The sequence below is a fragment of the Pipistrellus kuhlii genome, unplaced genomic scaffold (genome assembly GCF_014108245.1).
Source record: "Pipistrellus kuhlii isolate mPipKuh1 unplaced genomic scaffold, mPipKuh1.p scaffold_m20_p_7, whole genome shotgun sequence".
Lineage (NCBI taxonomy): Eukaryota > Metazoa > Chordata > Mammalia > Chiroptera > Vespertilionidae > Pipistrellus > Pipistrellus kuhlii.
The window spans coordinates 31,147,393-31,167,795 of record NW_023425573.1 but is presented as its reverse complement, the minus strand read 5'-3'; the positions used below and the strand labels follow the sequence as shown (position 1 = coordinate 31,167,795).

The 20,403-nt window shown below is 39.6% G+C and overlaps 1 protein-coding gene across 5 annotated transcripts in view; it reads right to left on the bottom strand.

Annotated features, from left to right (window-relative positions):
- NCKAP1 (NCK associated protein 1) overlaps nucleotides 1-15,155 on the bottom strand; it is a 98,804-nt gene extending 83,649 nt beyond the window's left edge. For 3 of the 5 annotated variants that reach the window (XM_045575670.1, XM_045575669.1, XM_036420681.2), the window contains exons 1-3: nucleotides 14,423-14,760; nucleotides 3,212-3,229; nucleotides 2,047-2,157 (exon numbers count right to left, since the gene is read on the bottom strand). In XM_045575670.1, the coding sequence (XP_045431626.1) occupies nucleotides 2,047-2,157; nucleotides 3,212-3,229; nucleotides 14,423-14,530 (237 nt within the window). In that variant the 5' untranslated portion in view covers nucleotides 14,531-14,760. Of the gene's footprint in view, nucleotides 1-2,046; nucleotides 2,158-3,211; nucleotides 3,230-14,422 lie in introns of all 5 variants that reach the window. The other 2 variants (XM_036420679.2, XM_036420680.2) reach the window with 2 other exon arrangements.
- Between the last annotated feature and the right edge of the window lie 5,248 nt (nucleotides 15,156-20,403).

Sequence of the window (20,403 nt, the reverse complement as noted above, 5' to 3'; positions counted from 1 at the left end):
TACCACCATTAAAGTGATTATATATTTAAGCAGATCTTGTCAATTTGCTAAGACCTCATACTTCTGAACTATGCTTATTCTGATGGAAATTTACACATACATCTATAGTAATAAAAGGGTAATATGCTAATTAGACCAGACGTTTTCTGGACATCCTTCCTGACAAAGCCAGGGGCATGGCCAGCCTGCAAACAGCCCACGGCCTCACCCAGGACACCCCGCCCCCCAGCTGGGACCCCCACCTGAATTGGGAGCATGGCCAGCCTGCAAACCGCTCCAGGCACCTCGCCCAGGCTAGCACTGCTCCCCAGCAGGGACCCCACCCAGATCGAGGGCATGGCAGGCCTGCAAACCACTGCGGCCGCTAGCCCAGGCCAGCCCTGTCCTAGCAGGGACCCCTACCCTGATCCAGGGCTCCCGTCAGGGCAGGCCAGCCAGTCCCCACCCATTCACCAGGCCTCTATCCTATATAAAAGGGTAATATGCAAATTGACCTTAACAACAGAATAACTGCTGGACCAGTCACTATGAGGCGCACTGACCACCTCTTGGTCCCTTCCCCCAGCCATCAAGCACAGATCACCCAATGGCAAACGGAGAACTGGGGGTGGGTGGCGGGGCCAGCTGCAGGCAGCTGAGGAAGATGACCCTGATCGCAGGCCAGGCCTAGGGACTGACTGTACCCGAACCTCTAGTACTATATAAAAATTCATTTTAAAAGATTCTCTAAAGAGCTCAGAGATTTTAAGCCATGAGGAAGTGGTGTACTATATGAAATTAAATATGACAGATTTTCATTATAAAATCTCATTCAGACTGAGTATATAATCTCTCAGATAAAACAGCTAATTAATGTCAATAACTAAGAGCTCTCCAAACAAATAATACTGTTCTTATTAAGTGTATGCTTTGAATCACCCATTTGTAATGAGGAACTAACTGAGATACCGTGACATACCAATAAGATGTAATCTTCTATGAAACAAAGAAGATTAACCTGTACTTAAAAAAAAACATACACACACTTTTTTTAAAAAATTCTTTAAAAATCACTTTACCAGACTTATATTATAAATTCTAACTAGTATTTTTCCCTCTCCATTAAAATGTTTTAAAGTAAAAGTGGTGTCAACAGGCTAACTACAAATCTTCAATGAGCACACACAATTTGAGGAAATAAAAAGATAACAATATTTTTTAAACAGTGCTTCTTAAAAGTAGGGAGATAATATATAAGAGGAAATTTCTAGACTAAGTTTGTACATAAAGAAAAAAGACAGTAAAGATTATAACATAAGGCTATCAAAGACAAAAATAAGTAAAAGAGAAGACATGCAGAAAGATTCTAAGCCAATAAAATTTACATGAGAAGACCATAAGGTAAAAAACAGCTCTAATTTTCTAAAATTAGATATTTATTGATGTTATTCTAAATAACTACCAAAAGATATACAAATTTATCAGGAATATTTTAATATAATTATATTTCAATATACTAAGAAAAATTTCCTCATCTGAGAAAATTAATATGGGATATTAAAGATCTCTTAACAATATCACCTTATTATATGATTAAATTTGAGAAATGAGTTTCTTAGTTATAAAGATACTAAAGAAGCAAATATATTTTAAAACTAAACCTAATTACTAGAAAAAATACAAGCTCTACTTTCTACAATAAAGATAAATTTTAAAAAGACACTAACATCAAAACAAAATTATAACTATATGAAAAAACTCCCCAACTAATCATGCAAATATTTGGAATATATATACATATCTATTACCTTACTCTCTGTTACAACTTGAAAGGGAAGTGCATAAGAAATTAATTTATTATGTTGTGTGTAATAAAATGGCATGTAGTTCAGAATCATTTTTTCCAGTTTCAGAAATAAGAACATTGTCTCTAAAAACCCTTAATCAATGTATGTAATTTGTATATCAAAATATAAGAAAATAGACAAATCAGAGCTACTTCAAGCAGTCTACTGATCATTAATTTCCCTTAATGGCTAAATAAATATAAAAATTTAGATGACTTACATTGTTGTTGCGGGTTTCTACAGCAGGGAACTTTCTGACTATGAATTTCACAGCAGATTCCAGATTTTTGTCAATAAGGTAGGATGGCTTTGCCTTGGGGTCTCCGCATGCCTATAAAACAACAGTAATTAAAAAAGTGAAGTGCTTCCTTCTAAAACCAAGAAACAACAGTAAATCTGTAATCAGAATTTAGAGAGGTATTTATTGTTTTTGGTGAGCAGGTGATAAAATGAATAGGCAAAGTGCAGGGATTGTCACAGCTGAAATATGCAATGGGAGACAGTACAGAGATGTTCTTCTACTGAAAAAAAAATGCATGGAAAGTTTTAAAGCAGTTAACGCAGAACAGCAGTGAAGGAAAAAGCTCAAACCTAAAAAAAAGAAAGAAAAAGAAAAGAAAAAGAAAAAAGTTCTTGGTTTGAGGTAGGATTGTATTCATCTGAAGCTAATAAAATATTACAAAATTCAATATTCAGAAAAATACTGGAAATGTTTCTAAAGTGTTATAAAGTAAAAGCTTGTTTACATGTCTTTCCAAAATGTTTTCCTCATTCACTTTAAACAAGAGCCCTAGTTCAAAAGAACAGGAAGCTGCTAAAACTGTCTTTATAGTACTGAAGTGTGTTGCCTGTTCCTCTGAACATCCGAGTTACAGCAGTGTTTTCCATCAGACCAGCAGCACTTCAAACAATAATCTACATCTGTTCTATATTTACCTCATAAGCACAGAACAAATGGAAATGTTTACATTTTTATCACCTCAGTGGTACAGCATTTTTTATAGTAAACTGTAAAGCATTACATAAATGTAAGGAATCATCAGAACTTTTTATCTGAACTGTTAGTAATACCGAATATAATTTTCAATACTGCTTACTGTTTCATTATGTGACAATTAACTGCTTGCTAGTGAGATGTTATTTCTTAGGGAATTACCAAAACTTTAACGTTCCTATTTCACGTCCTTTATTGTATTTTTAAAAGGATGCGTTCTTTGAAAATTTATATTACTCTACTATGTATAAAGAAATACAATATTACAATTTAATGTTTTTTCATTGTTTACTATAACTATGTTGTGGATTGCAGAAAGAGAAGTTATGAAACATGAAACTGATCTGAAAGCGGGCAAGCGGGCAAAGGGAAGGTGAAAAGCTTTGCAAACCTTCCAAACTTGTCCTTGCTGGGGAAGCATTGTAATAAAAAGAGAGAAAATTACGTGTAAACAATGATTGTCAAACTATGACATACGTTTCAGTAGAGATCTTATGCACTGCAGACTATGAATACCAAAACAAGATTAGAACTTTATGGTGCTACAATTTTAAAGGTATTCTAAGTAGCGAGTTGCAGTATACAATAGACTCATAGATGTTATACTATTCATATATATTGAAATACTGTGTAAAAACAACCACATCAGTTTCTTGGTGCTCTTTCTAAATAAACTTAAAATAATTCTAGAAGAAAAAATAAAGACTACATGCAACTATAAAAATAGGAGCAAACCATTGGTGAAATTTTACATACCTTAAAAAGAAACAGTAGCCAAAAATAAGAATAAATTGTTATTGGATGACTTACTACACTTCAACTCAAATTGAAACTATTTTTTAAATATCACCTAACTTCCTTCCAATCCAAAGTATAAAAATCAATGCAAACATGCCTATATTTTTCAAATGAAAATAGGAATGCACTTAGAGTTCTATTCATTCTCACACATAAATACAACAAAATTACTTTAAGATATTTTGAATTCCTTAATCTTTAACCAGACTGAACAAAAGGCAACTATGTAAATTCCATTTCAATATCATATTAAAATTTATGACTGTCCTCAGACTAGACTATCAGTTTAACATGTTATTTCTTATAAATTAAACTTCCAATTAATCCACTTCCCCAAAATCCTATATAACAAAAGGGTAATATGTAAAAAGACCAAATGGCAGAACAACCAATCAAAGCGTAATATGCTAATGATATGCTAAGGCTGCTCAACTGCTCACTATGATGTGAACTGACCACCAGGGACAGATGTTCCAACCAGTAGGTTAGCTTGCTGTTGGGGTCTGGATGATCAATCGGGACTGAGCAAGATAGGACCAACATGCCCTGGAGCCATCCTGCAGTCCCACCCCGACCCAGTCGTGCACTGGTGGGTCCCTCAGCCTGGCCTGCACCCTCTGGCAATCCAGGACTCCAGGCCCCTCAGGGGATGTCAAAGAGCCAATTTCAGCCCGATCCCACAGGCTACTCCCCTTGGGAGGGCACCAGGTGCAGGGCTCACGGCTGGCAAGCACTACTATGGCAGCATGAGCCTCTCCCTATCAGGACTGATGGAGCACAAGCCCACGTCAGGCACAGTGGGGCCAGGCTGAGCAGGAGCGGCAGGTAGGAGCTGCAGGCAGCATTGGACTGCGGGCTTCAGCCCAATCCCTGCAGGCCACCCAGAGGGACCCCACCCATGCACAAATTTGTGCATTAAGCCTCTAGTTATATTATAAGAGTAACTAAGAACTACATAACTAAGAATTTGTCCCAGTAATAAAAATACCTACAGATTAGCATTTCCTTAGATCGGTGATATAATGCAAATCAAGTTTCATAAACATGCCTGAGGTAGTGCCGGATTCTAAAGTGATTCCAAATTATGTTGTTTTTGTTTTGTTTTTTAATGTTTTTATTGATTTCAGAAGAAGGGAAAAGTATAGATAGAAACATCATTGGTTGGCTGCCTCCTGTGTACCCTCTACTGAGGATCAAACTTGCAACCTAGGCACGTGGCCTCACTGGAAATCAAACAATCAGCTTCTTGGTTCATGGGTCAATGCTCCATCATTGAACCACACCAGCTGGGCTATGTTCAGTTTTTTAATGATATGTATTATCTTTCACATTCTAATTATGTAAAAAATCACTTATCCACCCTTGACCCATGTTGGTTGGAGCATTATCCCCATACATGGAAAATAAAGGGTTCAATTCCTGGGCAGGGCACATACTCAGGTTTTGGGGTCAATCCCTGGTTGGGCACATACAGAAGGCTGTTTCTCTCTCTAATCAATCTTATTTTAATCAGGTATCCATTCTAACAATATTAGTGATTATCAAATAGTAAAAATGATAGCCTACGATACCCACTTCCCATAATCACAAACTTTACTGTGGAAGAGTTTAATCAAGTAACCAAATATATATATATATATGAGCAGCTCTTCCTGAAGTAAAATCTGAGTTATTATAACTTACAGTTTACTTATTTTAATGATTTATAACATCAGCACCACTTCAGGGGCTTTTTCTTAATCAATAGGTTTGGGTCAAGATCTATATATATGCCCAGCCAGCGTGGCTCAGTGGTTAAGCGTTGACCTATGAATCTGGAGGTCAAGGTTCAATTCCTAGTCAGGGCACATACCTGGGTTGCGAACCCGATCCTGTGTGGGGGGTGCAGGAGACAACCAATCAATAATTCTCTCTCATCATTGATGTTTCTCTCTCTCTCTCTCCCTTCCTCTCTGAAATCAATAAAAATATTTTTAAATAAATAAATAAAGATTTAAATGTGTATGTTTTAAAACCTTCCAAAATTATTATATTGTATAATATATCCCTAAAAATCACTGGTCTCAATTTACAAATAAAAAAATTAAAATCTAAAAAGTTAAGTAACTTGTCCAAAATTTTAAAAATTAATATAGAATCTTTCTCAACCCACAGAATGTACTGCAAGTATGGAAAATGATATGAAGTTTAGAGGTTTTATGCCTATAAGGAGGACATTAGACATGAATAAGATATTTTATAACCTTGAGTATTTTGTATCTATATATTCTACTGAATAAAAGCTCTGGAATCCTAAATAATAATTGGCTACGAGGAGTTGCCTGTCTGAAGCTTGTATTCATATATCAAAAGTAACACAAATATAACTATCTTTTCCTTCCATCTCCCCCAGACCGGAATTTTTAACTCCCTTCTCAAGACTCCCACAACCACACTTATACACTTTACTAAGATAGGGACTTCTTGGCACTGAAAGCTACATTTTAAAGTATGTTTCTCTGTCTTCAAAAAGACATTCAATAAATGAAGAATAAATGGATGAACTAAAAGAAAACCCTCAACCTTTGGAATTAATCGAAATAGCTCATATGACTTATAAAATCGTTTTAAAGATGAAGTTTTATTACTGTTCAGTACCTACAAAAAGCAACTATGTGATAAGAAAATCTTTTCCAGTTCAGGCTCTTTTACTTAAAACAAGAGCTTCCTTTGAAATTGGCACATATACAATCTACTTACAAACTAACAATTCAAGAGCTTATGAAATTTGTTTACTTATTTAACTAAAACACTTCAGTACAATATTGTTTGAAGAAATGACTAGATTTCTTCATTATGTCAAATTAAGTAAACAACTTACCAAAGTCTGAATATAAATATTGCAACTTCCTAATAAGATCAAAATGAAGTTTTACTTCATTTATCAATAAAGGCAATATTAAAACCAATCAACAAAAAAAAACACATCCTGGGACTAGAAAGGGGTATTACTAATTCTGTCAAGTCCAAGACAGAAAAAGAACTACAATTCTTATATTTCACATTGCAGGGTTTTTCAATGTGAAATTATTACCATTTGATTAGAATTCAAAATGTACAATGAAAAAAGTATGTCTGAAATCTGAAAGTTAAGAAAACATCTTCAAGTGAGGAAATGACTGCACGGATCCTTAAAATTAGGAAGATTAATGCTATTTCATTGTTTCTTTTACTTTATACCTTTCCTTTCTGCTTTATATGTACTCTTTATATGTATGTACTGCTTTCTGTGTATTTTCTTTAGTATTATTTGTATGGTTAGTCCTCTCAATTTGCATATTTTAATGTCAGGGACTAAAACAGGAATAATCACAGAGAAAAAATGTATAAATGTGCAAAGTTAATATAAAATAAATGTCCCAAAATTTTTTAAATTGAATTTTAAAATTCCTAATGCTAAACTATTTTTCATTTTATATATTACAAAGCTAAACAGAAGTCTCCATTAATAATCACTCTGACCCTAGCCAGATAGCTCAGTTAGTTAGAGCATCCTTCCAACACACAAAGATTGCAAGTTTTGGATCTCCAGTGAGGAGACTCCACCAATGAATGCATAAATAAGTAGAATAAATCAATGTCTCTCTCTCTCTCTTTTCTCACTCTCTCCCTTCCTTCATCTCTCTAGTAATCACTCTACTGATAATATAAACAATGGTTTTTTGCATACAAATACATACGAAGTTCATACAAATGTAGTCTACAGTAAAGAAAAGTTATTTCTGTAATATAATTACATATTTTCTTTATTGTGTCTTCAAAATTTTTATCTCCCACAAATATTTCACTAATTACTATAAATCAAATGGTAAAAATAATTTAGAGCTCAGATTTAGGAGCCAAGAAATAACGGTGCCAATCCAAATTCTTATCTTCTGTAGGGGTATCGAACTCAATCAAAGAAGGGGCCAAAATCTAAAATCCAGCCTAAATCGCGGGCCGAATGGTTTACTGAACAGTTATAAACTGTCATTGTGATGGAAACGCAGCGGAGTGCAGTGATGACAGTGCGGTGCTGGCCACATTGCAAGGCCTGGCGGGACAAATTTGGCCCGCGGGCCTTGTGTTTGACACATGTGTTCTAGAGTAAGAATTGAGCAAATTACTTAACTGCTGCAAATTAAAGGCTTTATACGTGTATATATAATAGATGCTTATCTCACAGATATAAGGACAAATTTTTAAAAATCCAAATACTTAGCATATACTTAATAAATGGCATCTGGCATTACTTTAATTACACATTATTTTTACTGGACATAAAGAGAGGAAACCTGCCAAGCCAGTGTGGCTCAGTGGTTGAGCATCCACCCAGAAACCAAAATGTCACCAGTTCAATTCCCGGTCAGGGCAAATACCCAGGTTAGGGGCTCTATCCCCAGCAGAGTGCTTGCAGGAGGCAGCAGATTATTGATGTTTCTCTCTCATCCATGTTCTATATCTCTATCCCCTTCCTTCCTCTTTCTCTAAAAAATAAAATTTTGTTTTTTTAAAAAAAAAAGAGATGAAACTATTTAATTCTAGTAACATACAAAATGTACATCTGCTAAACCTGACCCAAAATTATTACTGGAATTTTACTTAATACTAACATTGCTAGTAAATCATCAAACAAGAATGTGAATTAGATTTTCAGTCATCCTAACCACTAAGGGCAAGAACTTTCAACACTGACAAACTTTTTCATCTGGGCCTCATTTTTAATATATTGGATGTAGCTAGCTGAATATGTCCATTCCTTTAATATTCTTAAAATGTAAGTATACAAGAAAAAGATGAGGACAATCTCATTTGTATGTAAACTACCCCATGCTTCTTTTTAAATTTTATTTTTGTAAAGATCCTAATTTAATCATAATGTAATAAAGTAGCCAGGACTGGTTTGGCTCAATGGATAGAGCATCGGCTTGGGGACTGAAGGGTCCCGGGTTCGATTCCGGTCAAGGGCATGTACCTTGGTTGCGGGCATATCCCCAGTGGGGGGTGTGCAAGACACAGCTGATTGATGACTCTCTCTCATCGATGTTTCTAACTCTCTATCTCTTTCCCTTCCTCTCTGTACAAAATCAATAAAATATATTAAAAAAATAATAATGTAATAAAGTACTCATGCACATGTTAGCAATTATGCAGAAAAGGGTACAAGTATATATGGCTTATTTTTAAAAGAGATATGGCTTATTTTTAAAAGAGAATTTTTGAAGTCACATGTTTCTGTTCTGTATTTTGTAATAAACATGTGCTACTTTTGCAATTATTTTAAAATTTTTAATATTTGCCAAAACCAGTTTGGCTCAGTGGTAGAGTGTCGGTCTGCGGACTGAAGGGTCCCAGGTTCGATTCCGGTCAAGGGCATGTACATTGGTTGAAGGCACAGTCCCGGTGAGGGATGTGCAGGAGGCAGCTGGTCGATGTATCGCTCTCATCGATGTTTCTAGCTCTCTATCCCTCTCCCTTCCTCTCTGTGAAAAATCAATAAAAAAATATTAAAAAAATAAAAATTAAAAAATAAAATAAAATTTTTAATATTTAAGTTATTTAACAATTCCACAAAGAAAATACAAGATAATCTATCACTGCCACTTCAAAAACTAAAAATAATTTTTTTCTTAAGTATTTTTCAATTATCTTTATCTCCTTCCATCCAGAGTAACAATGGTCAAATCTTTTTTTTTTTTTAATATATTTTATTGATTTTTCACAGAGAGGAAGAGAGAGGGATAGAGAGTTAGAAACATCAATCAGCTGCCTCTTGCACCCCTCCACTGGGTATGTGCCCACAACCAAGGTACATGCCCTTGACCAGAATAGAGCCCGGGACCTTTCAGTCCACAGGCCGACACCCTATCCGCTGAGCCAAACCGGTTTCGGCTCAAATCTTCATTTTTACAAGCACTTCCTTAAAAATAAAGTTTTAGACATAATAGGACTTGTTGTTTAAATAATATATCATTTAAATTCAGATTTGTGGAGAGAATGTTTTATTCTTAACATGTTTAAGGCTCTTGATAATGAAATCCTACTGGGAGGAAAAAAAATCTTATAAAGAGAAACATAACAATGAAAGCGAGAGCTGAAGCTGATTACCCTCCTTTTACTGCACTGCATCCTTCACATGCATCTTTTTTTCTCCATTGGGTAAGTAGAAACCAAACAAAAACTTTCACTTTCACCTGCTATTCTATGGATTTCCCCCCCACAAAATAAATTTATCCATAATCATGAGCAAATGGCTGTAGGGAAAAAATGTTGCTTTAAGCAAGAAAAAAAAAAGTAAATGTGATGAAATATGCAAAAAATATTTCATTTAAAAAAAATTTGGGATGAGTCTTTTCTGTCCTTTATAGAGTTGAGGTAATAATTTAACAAGAGCAAAAATATGCAAGTATTAACCGAGACCTTTTTGGCACGGAGTTATCAAGTTCATGTTGGTGATGTAGAAAAACAGACAGAAAAAAACAAGAAAGAGTAAACAACAACAAAACAGTATTTTTTAAACTCAGGAAAAAAAAATGTTTTTTTGGGGGGGATTTGGGAATGTGTCTGCTAAATAACAGTAAAATTTCAGAAATACATGTTGCTCAAAAGATTGCTGAGACTCCGAAATAAGTGCTTATATTCCTAGATATTTTATTAAACAACTTTCACATTGTTGTCTTTTATCTTCACGAACAATCCAGTAAAGTAGACAGAACATTACTATCCCTTATTACAGAAAACTAAACTTAGAACTCAAGTTACTATATAAAATGAGCCATAACTTCTACCCTGCTACTTGAAAATGAACTTGTAAAGATAACATAATCAGAGCTGGAATCGACTTTAGCATTCCTTTTACAGTTATTTTTCTCCCATTTCATAGATGAGGAGAAATAAAGCGCAGGGAAGTCAAGACACCTACTCAATGTTACAGAACCCAGTGACAATCTGAATATTGGAATGCAGACCTCCTAAGTTCTGGTCCAGTATTCTACCACCCATCACCAAACTGCCTGCCATGCACATTCACTGATATAAAAATAGCCTTAAAAATATTAAAAATCACTACATAGGTGGGGGCATGTTCCAGAGAGTAAGGGAGACCAGGAGAAGGTCAATAGGAAAAAAGGGAGACATATATACTACTATTTGTAATACTTAAAACAATTAAAAAAAAATCATTACATAAGTGAGTGGTATTATTAGGTGTAGAAAAGGGAAGACATTTTAAATAAGAAATAAAACTTCAGCCCTAGCTGGTTTGGCTCAGTGGATAAAGTGCCAGCCTGCAGCTGAAACCGGTTTGGCTCAGCGGTAGAGCTTCGGTCTGCGGACTGAAAGGTCCCAGATTCGATTCCGGCCAAGGGCATGTGCATTGGTTGCGGGCTCATCCCCAGTGCAGGAGGCAGCTGGTCAATGTTTCTCTCTCATCGATGTTTCTAGCTCTCTATCTCTCTCCCCTCCTCGCTGTAAAAAAATCAATAACATATATATATATATATATATATATATATATATATATATATATATAATTTTTTTTAATGCCAGCCTGCAGATAAAGGCTTCTGGGTTTGATTATGGGCAGGGGCATATGCCCTGGTTGTGGGCTTAATCCCCAGTGTGAGGCATGCAGGAGCAGCCGATCAATGGTTTTCTCTCATCATTGATGTTTCTACCTCTCTATTCCTTTCTCTTTCTCTCTGAAATCAATAAAAACAATCAAACAAAAATAATAAAAATAAAAAATAAAACTTTAAGGAATTCAGAAAAAAATAAATTTAAGTGTGAAACTACCACTTTCATGTCTTTCCCCTAAAATCCTCCTTTATATGTTCCTACATCTGATTAGACAAATTCTCTAAAATTTACATAAACTGTACATACTAAGATCTCAAAATTTCACAACTGATGAAATTTTTTTAACCATATTACATTCCCCCTAATAAGCATTAAAGCACATTCTTGATTATAGGTCACTGAAGTATTTTTCATATACTCAATCAAATATTTCCATTGCACACTTGCAAACAGAGCAAAATAATCAGATCTGACAGACAATCTAATGCACACATGCATTAATAAAAATATAACTGATTGGCAGACATGTATTATATGGTGGAAGGTTTTTTTTGAGGACTATAAGAGACTGAGATTGAAACAATTTTGTGATTTACACTGTCATAAAAATGCAGAAATCATGAGCTGTATAAACACATGGTGAACAGATCTTTTTTTTTTTTTTTTTTGGCAAGATTTTTGAACAAATGTTTCAATCCCTAGCCAGTCTCATAGACATCTCTACATTGGCTGAAAGATTAAAAATTTGATGTATCTGTATGCAAAATTACATGAGTATAAACCCAAATCTATTATTAAAAATATAGAATTATATATACACATATACACACACACAGAGACACACACACACAGAGACACACACACACACATCAGATATTGTATTCATTCATTTCAACAAGGCCTTGAAGTTCTCATAGACCTGATAAATCCCTAAATACTAGTAATTAAAAAAATGAATAATATTGTCCCTGCCCAGAGGGAACTCACAATCAGACAGGGCAAATATTTTTCAACAAACTACAAATTTGTTAAGTGCTGAAATATATAACATTTCAATAACTCAAAATATTTGACACTTGGATATAATGACTATAATCATTTTAAATTCTACTAGTTCAATAATACAAGAGCCTGAAATTTCTCAAAACAGGAAGTGAAAGAAAACACGCTTTTGAGAAAAAGCAGTTAACTGAAATTATAAAAATTCAAATGCCTAGAATTTAGTTTAATCTTATTTAATTTATGAAGGTGGGGTATGTAAATTTAGGGTGTATTTACACTATAAAAACGTATAATGAATGCTTTCAAAAAAAAAGGTATTTTGCCCAAATACCCAAATCACTTTTGATGTTACTCTCACTTCCTCTTCTGAGAACCCACCATAACCATTTCCTTTAACCACAATACCACAGGTCTAGTAACTTTTAGTAACGTTTGACATGCTTGGTGTTTGGGATAAAGTTCATATAGAAACCATTTTCCAAGTTTGTTAACGAATGTAATCTCACAAAAAAAGTTCAGGTAAATGCAACCTGAAGTAAAAATCTCTAAAATTAAATATTTTCAACCTACATAAGTTTATAACCAAGGCTCTTTGGTAATTGCAGAGGGCTTCTTTGTAATAACACCGCGCCCCTCCACATAAACTGTAACAAACCAGTACGCGTGTTACTCTCCAGACTGCCTGGCTTTAGATGCAACCAGTCCTCTTGCATCCAGGTGAGCAACCGGAGCACAGCTCTCCTTATACAAAATTTATCACCATGAAGCCAGGGCAGCATTCTCCTTTAGAATTACAGTGTCTGCACCACAGTGTTGAAATAAACCAGTTTTATACTTGAACCCCATGATATGAATTTCAAAAAAGAAAAACATGCTTATTACTTCAGCAGCCCTAATCTATTGCTATAATTAAACTAAAAGGAAATATTTGTGATATATGAAAAAGCCAACCATAATTCAGAAGATACTAGAGGCTAGAAGCACGAAATTCGTGCCAGGAGCTCGGCCCTTGCAGGCCTGGCCCCCACAGCCCCAGCTTCGTCTGCTGGAAGGTTGTCTGGATGGTCTTCTACTGTTCTAATTAGCATATTAGCTCTTTATTAAATACACATTGGAAACTCTAAGGAGAGTGTACCCAAAAAAACTTAACTCTCTTTACCAAATTCTTTAAACTTACCGACCTTGTCTTACAAGAAATAAGATTTTGGTTATTTTCTCCCAAGACAAAGTTGTGTGTGTGTGTGTGTGTCCATATATATGTTATTTCGTTACATTACATCTATTTATCTTAACTCCAATTCAGGCTACTATTCCTTAACCTGCTGAAGTCTGTAAAGACTTCCAATGGGCCTGTGAGCTATAGCGCCTGTAATTATTAGGATACGCTCTAGCTCAGTGGTTAGTAGCCACCTATTTACCGTTTTTATCTTGTACGGAAGCCAAACTTTAAGAAATGGTGCTCCTCCGGCACCATCCGACTGGCTTAGAAAACTCAGAGGAGGAGGAGGAGTGCCGAGGGAGGGAGGGAGGGAGGGGGGAAGGCTGTTATTCCTGTTCCAGTGACTCACAGCCCAGAGGAAAACTGGTCCCACCCTCGCCTCCTCGCCTCCCCTCCTCTGCACCTTCAGGATGGGATCGCGGCTCGGCGTCCCCGCGCCCTCACGCGGTTTCCATCTGCGATCGGGGAGAAAATGGCCCGGTGCGGGGGATGGAGGGCGTCCCTCCCACATTCCTACACTTAACACACCAACACAGAGAGAGGGGAAAAGGGGGGGGCTACCGATGGCAGATTCCTGATAACCTCAGCTACGGAACCCCCAACTTTTCCTAGCCCGCCCCGACCCCGGCCTTTCCCCGCAGACCCTTCCCCCTCCCGGGGCGAGGCCGCCGGGCGCGGGGCGAGGGCGGCGGCGGAAAGGGCAGCGCCGCTCGCCCGGTGCCCGCCGGCCGGGCCGCCGCCGGGAGCGGGGAAATGGCTCCTCTCTCTCGGCCTCCGCAGGCCCGCGAGCCGCCGGGGAGGCGCCCGGGACTCGGCATTAGGCCGCGGCGCATCCCCGCGACCCCGGGCCGGGCCTGACGCCGGCATTCCGGGCCCGGACGCCGCCCGCGGCCCCTCCCCGGGCCGCCCCCGCCCGCCGCCCGGCCCCGGCCCCGGCCCCGGCCCCGGCCCCCGCCCGCCCGCCGCGGCCTCCCGGCCCGGGCGCACCTTCTTGATGTTGTAGAGCCGGGTGAGCATGCCGACGCCCCGGTCGTTGAGGATGGTGAGCTTCTCCGCCAGCTTCTGCTGGCTGGGCTGCAGCACGGAGCGCGACATGGTGGTGCTGGTGGGGGCGCCGCCGCCGCCGCCGGCCTCCTCGCGCCCGGTGCCCGGCCCGCCGCCGCCGCCGCCGCTCTCCGGCCTCCGCCCCGCCCGCCCGCGGCCTCCGCCTCAGGGCAGCGCGCCCATGGCCCCGGCGCCCCAACGCCGCGCGGGTGACAGAGCGAGCCGCGGCGGACGCCTAGGGGTCCCTTCCCCGCAGCAGCCCGCGTCCCGACAGCCTCCGGCCCTTCCGCCCGCCGCCCTTCCGTCCGCACCCGCGGCGCTCCCCGCCCCGGCCCCCAGCGAGCCGCCTCCCGGGCTCCTCCGGTAGGTGTGGCGGCGGCGGCGGCGGCGGAGACGCCGGCTGAGAACGAGGCCGCTTCCCGCAGCCCCGGACGAGCGCTCGGTCACCTGATCGGCCGCGCCGGCGCCCCCGCGAGGCAGGACGGGGCACTGCGCCTGCGGGCCTCGCTCCGCCCCGCGCCGCCGCCGCCGCTCAGAACCCGGCCCGGCCCGGCCCGCTGCGCCTGCTTCCCACCCGGAGCCCCGAACCGGGATCGAGGGACGTTTCCACGCTCGTGCCGCTTCGCCCCGCACGCCTCTCTCCTTTTAGTTCCCAAAAGTTGCCTTGGCGCAGCCCTCCCTAAGGAGCCCGCGGGGCCCGGGGCGGGGCGCCCGCTTCCGCCCACAGATGGACAGACGCCGGGGCAGATGCGCTGCCCCCCGCCCCGTCCCGCCTACCCCGCGCCGGGCGGTGTGCGAGGCGGGGGTCGGTCGGAAGCGAGGGCCACGCGGGTTCCCGAGATAACCCGCTCCCGGCATCTGTCCGCGGGCAGCGCCCATCCGGAGGAGACGCCAATCCCGAGCACCAGGCGGGTGGGAGGCAGAAAGCAAATGTGTGCTCCATGAATGGAGCAGCGCTCCCATCTTTATTTTTATTTTTTATTCTGGCCTCCACCCTTTCCTTCTTGGAAAGGTTCTACTACTTTTTTTTTTTTTTGAAATTTTATTCTTTTTTTAATATATTTTTTTAAATATATTTTATTGATTTTTCACAGAGAGGAAGGGAGAGGAATAGAGAGCTAGAAACGTCGATGAGAGGAGTCATCCACCAGCTGCCTCCTGCACACCCCCCACCGGGGATGTGCCCGCAACCAAGGTACATGCCCTTGACCGGAATCGAACCTGGGACCCTTCAGTCCGCAGGCTGATGCTCCATCCACTGAGCCAAACCGGTTTCGGCGTCTACTATCGATACTTTTTCATCATCTCACGGTTCTTTTCTCCTCGGTTTCTTTTCCCAGCCACACGCCACGGGCTATTTATTCCCTTTGGTCAGATGTGTCAGATGTGTCAGATGTGGTTCCCAAGGTGTTTGGACAAATGACGGGTTTGGGTAAATGGAAGGGAGTGATGAATTCCAGTCCAGAGGACTCCAGCTTTGATAGTTTGGGCGTTCTTGTCCTTCGATGTGCTAACCTTTTCTATTATATTCATGGATTTTTAAATGAGGGATAACATGGCATTCCACCTTCAATAAAAGGCATTCTAAGAGTAAGTAAGCTATCGTTGGATTGATCAAAAAACACTAGGCAGGAAATTTGATTTGATTTAAAAAGCATTGAAAGAGTCCTACATCCACCAGCAAGTCAATCATATCTGACCTTGTGCTCTAGAACTTCATTGCCCTGTATGAAGGCTTTATGCCTAAAGATTTATTAAAAAATAAATAAAAAATAAAAAAATAAAAATACAAGCACACTAGAGTGATCACCTATTGAGCTATTATAAGTCAATAACACATGGGGAGGGGAGTTAATTTATCTGTTTACTTTCCGACCTGATGGTTAAGATTTTAATTTAGAGAAAGCCAGTATCTGGAGCTGAGTGAGAACAGATCTGGAAAAGCCAGGCTTCGTGAGGACTTCAGGGCAGCCAGGCGAGAAAACTGAAAGGTGTTGAATGTTGGGGGAGAGAAGGGGGTTGAGGGGAGAGTATGTGCTCTTTTAGGGGATCAGACTTCATACCAGGTACTGCTAGGTGTGTATGGCCCAATTTCTCTGAGAAACAGCCTGGGAATAGTGTAGCAGACAAGTATTGTTTTTGTCTGTCCTCCATCTCTCCTTTGGGAAACTGCTACATTCTGACAAACTGCAGAAAGAGGAAAGTGGGTTAGGCTTGGGAAGGGTCAGACATACATGCACATAAGAAATTAATGGAGTTTGCAAGGAATTGTCATTTTTAAATCCTTGTAAAAACTGTATATAGCCGAAACCGGTTTGGCTCAGTGGATAGAGCGTCAGCCTGCGAACTGAAAGGTCCCAGGTTCAATTCTGGTCAAGGACATGTATCAATACATTGGTTGCGGGCACATCCCCAGTAGGGGGTGTGTAAGAGGCAGCTGATCGATGATTCTCTCTCATCGATGTTTCTAACTCTCTATCCCTCTCTCTTCCTCTCTGTAAAAAATAAATAAAATATATATTTTAAAAAAAAAAAGACTGTATATAGTTAGACAGTTAGACTACAATGTATACAAAGGGACCAACTTGGGCAAAGAACTATGGGAAAAGACAATAGAAGATTTCACTGTTGTTTAACAGTGGTCATGGAAAGGACAGGCAATAACATATGTACTACATCAGTCCTTCAAGTTCTGTTGTCCTGCATCCAAAGACCTCCAGATATGAAAATTTACTCCACTAAGAAAATGGTTAGGAAAGACAATAGGGAAAAGATGAAGCAACATTATCCCAGGGCCTGTAGTAAAAGAAGTAAAGAGTTCGGACTCAGCCAGAGATTGCAACTTGGTATTGCAAAGGAGTCAGGAGGACAGGCCTGAGTGAAATGTAAGATGTTTCCAGTAGTCAGCAGAAGCGATATCAGAAACAGAACCAATCCGAAAAGTCCAAAAAGGAAACAATGAAAAATTAATTACAGTCTTGATCTTGACTGTTCACATCCAGTTAGATTCATCGTTGAGCCTGCCAGGTCTGATAATGCACTTCACACATGTTCGATTGCATCTGCTCTGCAAAACTAAAGATAGGTTTATCTTTCCTTGTAAAGTCACTTAAAGAACTTCCGCTTCTCTGCAGAGAAATACTAATGTAATGAACAATTTCAGCTTATGATTGGTTTAAATTCTTAATTTCCTTACGCACTCTGAAGGCCTTTTTTTTTGTTTTTGTTTTTGTTTTTTGTTTTAGAAATGAATTGTCCTTTGATTTATACTTAAATGGTAGACGATGGAAAATGATATCAGTGTATGCAAAAATTGGTTGACATTTTTTGTTTGCTCTTAAGTCTTTTTTTAAATATTAGAACGCTACATGGAAAATTGGCAAAATCAGTGGTAGAACACAACCTGAGTTAGAATAGGATAAGCCTAGGATGACAGTCAAGTTCCAGTTAGACACGTAAGATCCATTTACATTTTTACATTTACCTGGTAGTCTACCCCAAAAGTGAACAATCTTTCAAAAATCGGAAGGATAGTGAATACTGTATACTGAACTCAGCCTCCAAGTAGAGGCCCAGACTGGGAATACAAATGTGGGATCATCAGAATATGGATGTTATTTTAAGCCATGGGAATGGATGAGATCATTTATGGAGAGAGGACTTTTTAAAAGGAAAACAAGTTCTAGTTCAAAGCCCTAAGGAATCTAATTTTTAAGGGGGTGGGGGAAGAAAATGAATGCAGCCAGCGAGTGAGACTGAACAAGACTGTGAAGAGGACTAGAGACTGGTACAGTAGCTGGAGGGGCTGGGGGGTGGTCAGTGAGGGATTTTTGTTTCTGTTCCGTGGTCGTTGTCAGGTTATACTGCAGAGAGGGAGAGATTTATAACAGCACAGCGAGAGGGCATAACCAAAGCGGCAGAACCCTTGGTAGAACAGGAAGAAAAGAGATGGAGGGGAAGCAGATGATATTATATATAACCAGATTGATTTTTGATTGTGGGCTGCAGGGAGGGACAAGATAATGATACTGGAGAATTTTATTGAGTACTTGAAACGTATCATGTCCTGTTCCAAGTGCCTTACATGCATTAACGTGTTTCATCTTCATAATAAACTCTTGAAGTAGGTACGTTATCATTCCTACTAAACACATAAGGAAGTTGGGCCTATCATGACAATTGGTAAGGCACATAGCACAGGCTGTTAACCGCCTGATACTGACATAGATCAGTAGAATTGATTCGGGGGAAAATAAAGTTTTCTCACATTTTCTCTATTCTCGATGAAATAGAAATAGTTCATCAGTCTAACAGGGAGGTGATTTGTCAGGAAATGTTAAATGTCCACTTGAGCTTGGTGTCATGTATTAAGTGGTTAAAAGAAAAAAGCCTAAGCTCTGGGGTCAGAATGACAGAGTTCAAATCCTGGCTTTGCCATTCATAGCGGTGTGGCCTTGGACATATGACTAAAGCCCTCTATCAGTAAATCTCAGTTTTTCACCCTGAGTAGAATAATTGTACTTCTCTGACTAGATTGTTGTGAGGAATGCTTACAATAAATTTTAGCATTGTACCTTATATAATGCAATGGGTATAAATGTTGCTTAGCATTGTTATTATTATTGTTGCCATATTCTGCCCAACTGTGTGATTTTTTTTTTTACATTGGTTCATGGCACAAAAAAACATGAAGGGTTGCAGATTTTTCCTTTTCTAGACAAGTGCAATAGGAAGAGTGACGAAGTGCTTAGAGAATAATATAGCTAATTCATTGTGTTTTAGCTGCATTCAACCAAAAAATATATATATTTAAAGCCTACCTAATTATATTAACATTGCTTTGCTTCGCAAACTCCTATTTCAAAGTAATAATTCTGAAAATGACTTTTTTAGACACACACCATAATCATTAAGCTTTTGAGTGTTGATTATGTGCAAATGTGAAGGATAATAATTTTTTCTTATTATAAAACTAGAGGCCCAGTGCATGAAATTTGTGCCAAGAGGAGAGGGGTGGCCCTCAGCCCAGCCTGCACCCTCTCTAGTCTGGGATCCCAGTAGGATCAGGCCTAAACGAGGAGTCAGACAAACCTCTCACCATCCAGAACTGCTGGCTCCCAACTGCTTGCCTACCTGTCTTCCTGATTACCCCTAACTGCTTCTGCCTGCCAGCCTGATCACCCCCTAACCACTCCCCTGCCAGTCTGATTGCCCAACTGCCCTCCCCTGCAGGCCTGATTACCCCTAACTGCTCTCCCCTGCAGGCCTGGTCCATCTCACCTGCCCTCCCCTGCAGGCCTAGTCCCCTCCAACTTCCATCCTTTGCCGGTCTGGTCACCCCTAACTGCCCTCCCCTGCAGGCTTGATTGCCCCCAACTGCCCTCCCCTGCTGGCCATCTTATGGCAGCCATCTTTTGTCTACATGGGGGCAGCCATCTTGTGTGTTGGAGTGATGGTCAATTTGCATATTGCTCTTTTATTAGATAGGATAAACATTATGCTAAATATTAAAACATAACTAAAGTTTAAATGTTTATAATAAGTCAGGTGTTCACTGATGCTTAAATTCAACTTTGTATTTCCACTTAAATTTAAAACCAGTGTTACTTAACCTCCATCAAAGCTGCTACTGTCAAATTGTTTATTTTTGCTTTTAAACTATGAATATAGAATGGCCCCACCTAGGTTGTTTGCATGTTAAAGTTTTATCATTTCTTCACTTATTTCTAATTACTTCAACTGATTATTCTTTTCACAACCAAACCTTAAAGTCAGAATTTATTTAAATTTTCTAAAATTACTTTTTGTATTTATCCTATTCCTGATTGTCTTTATTTGTATAATATTTAAAATGATACTGTAGTATAACAAATAATTTTCAGTTTGTGAAGAGAGAGAAATCATGCTTCCTAACTAGTTTTATA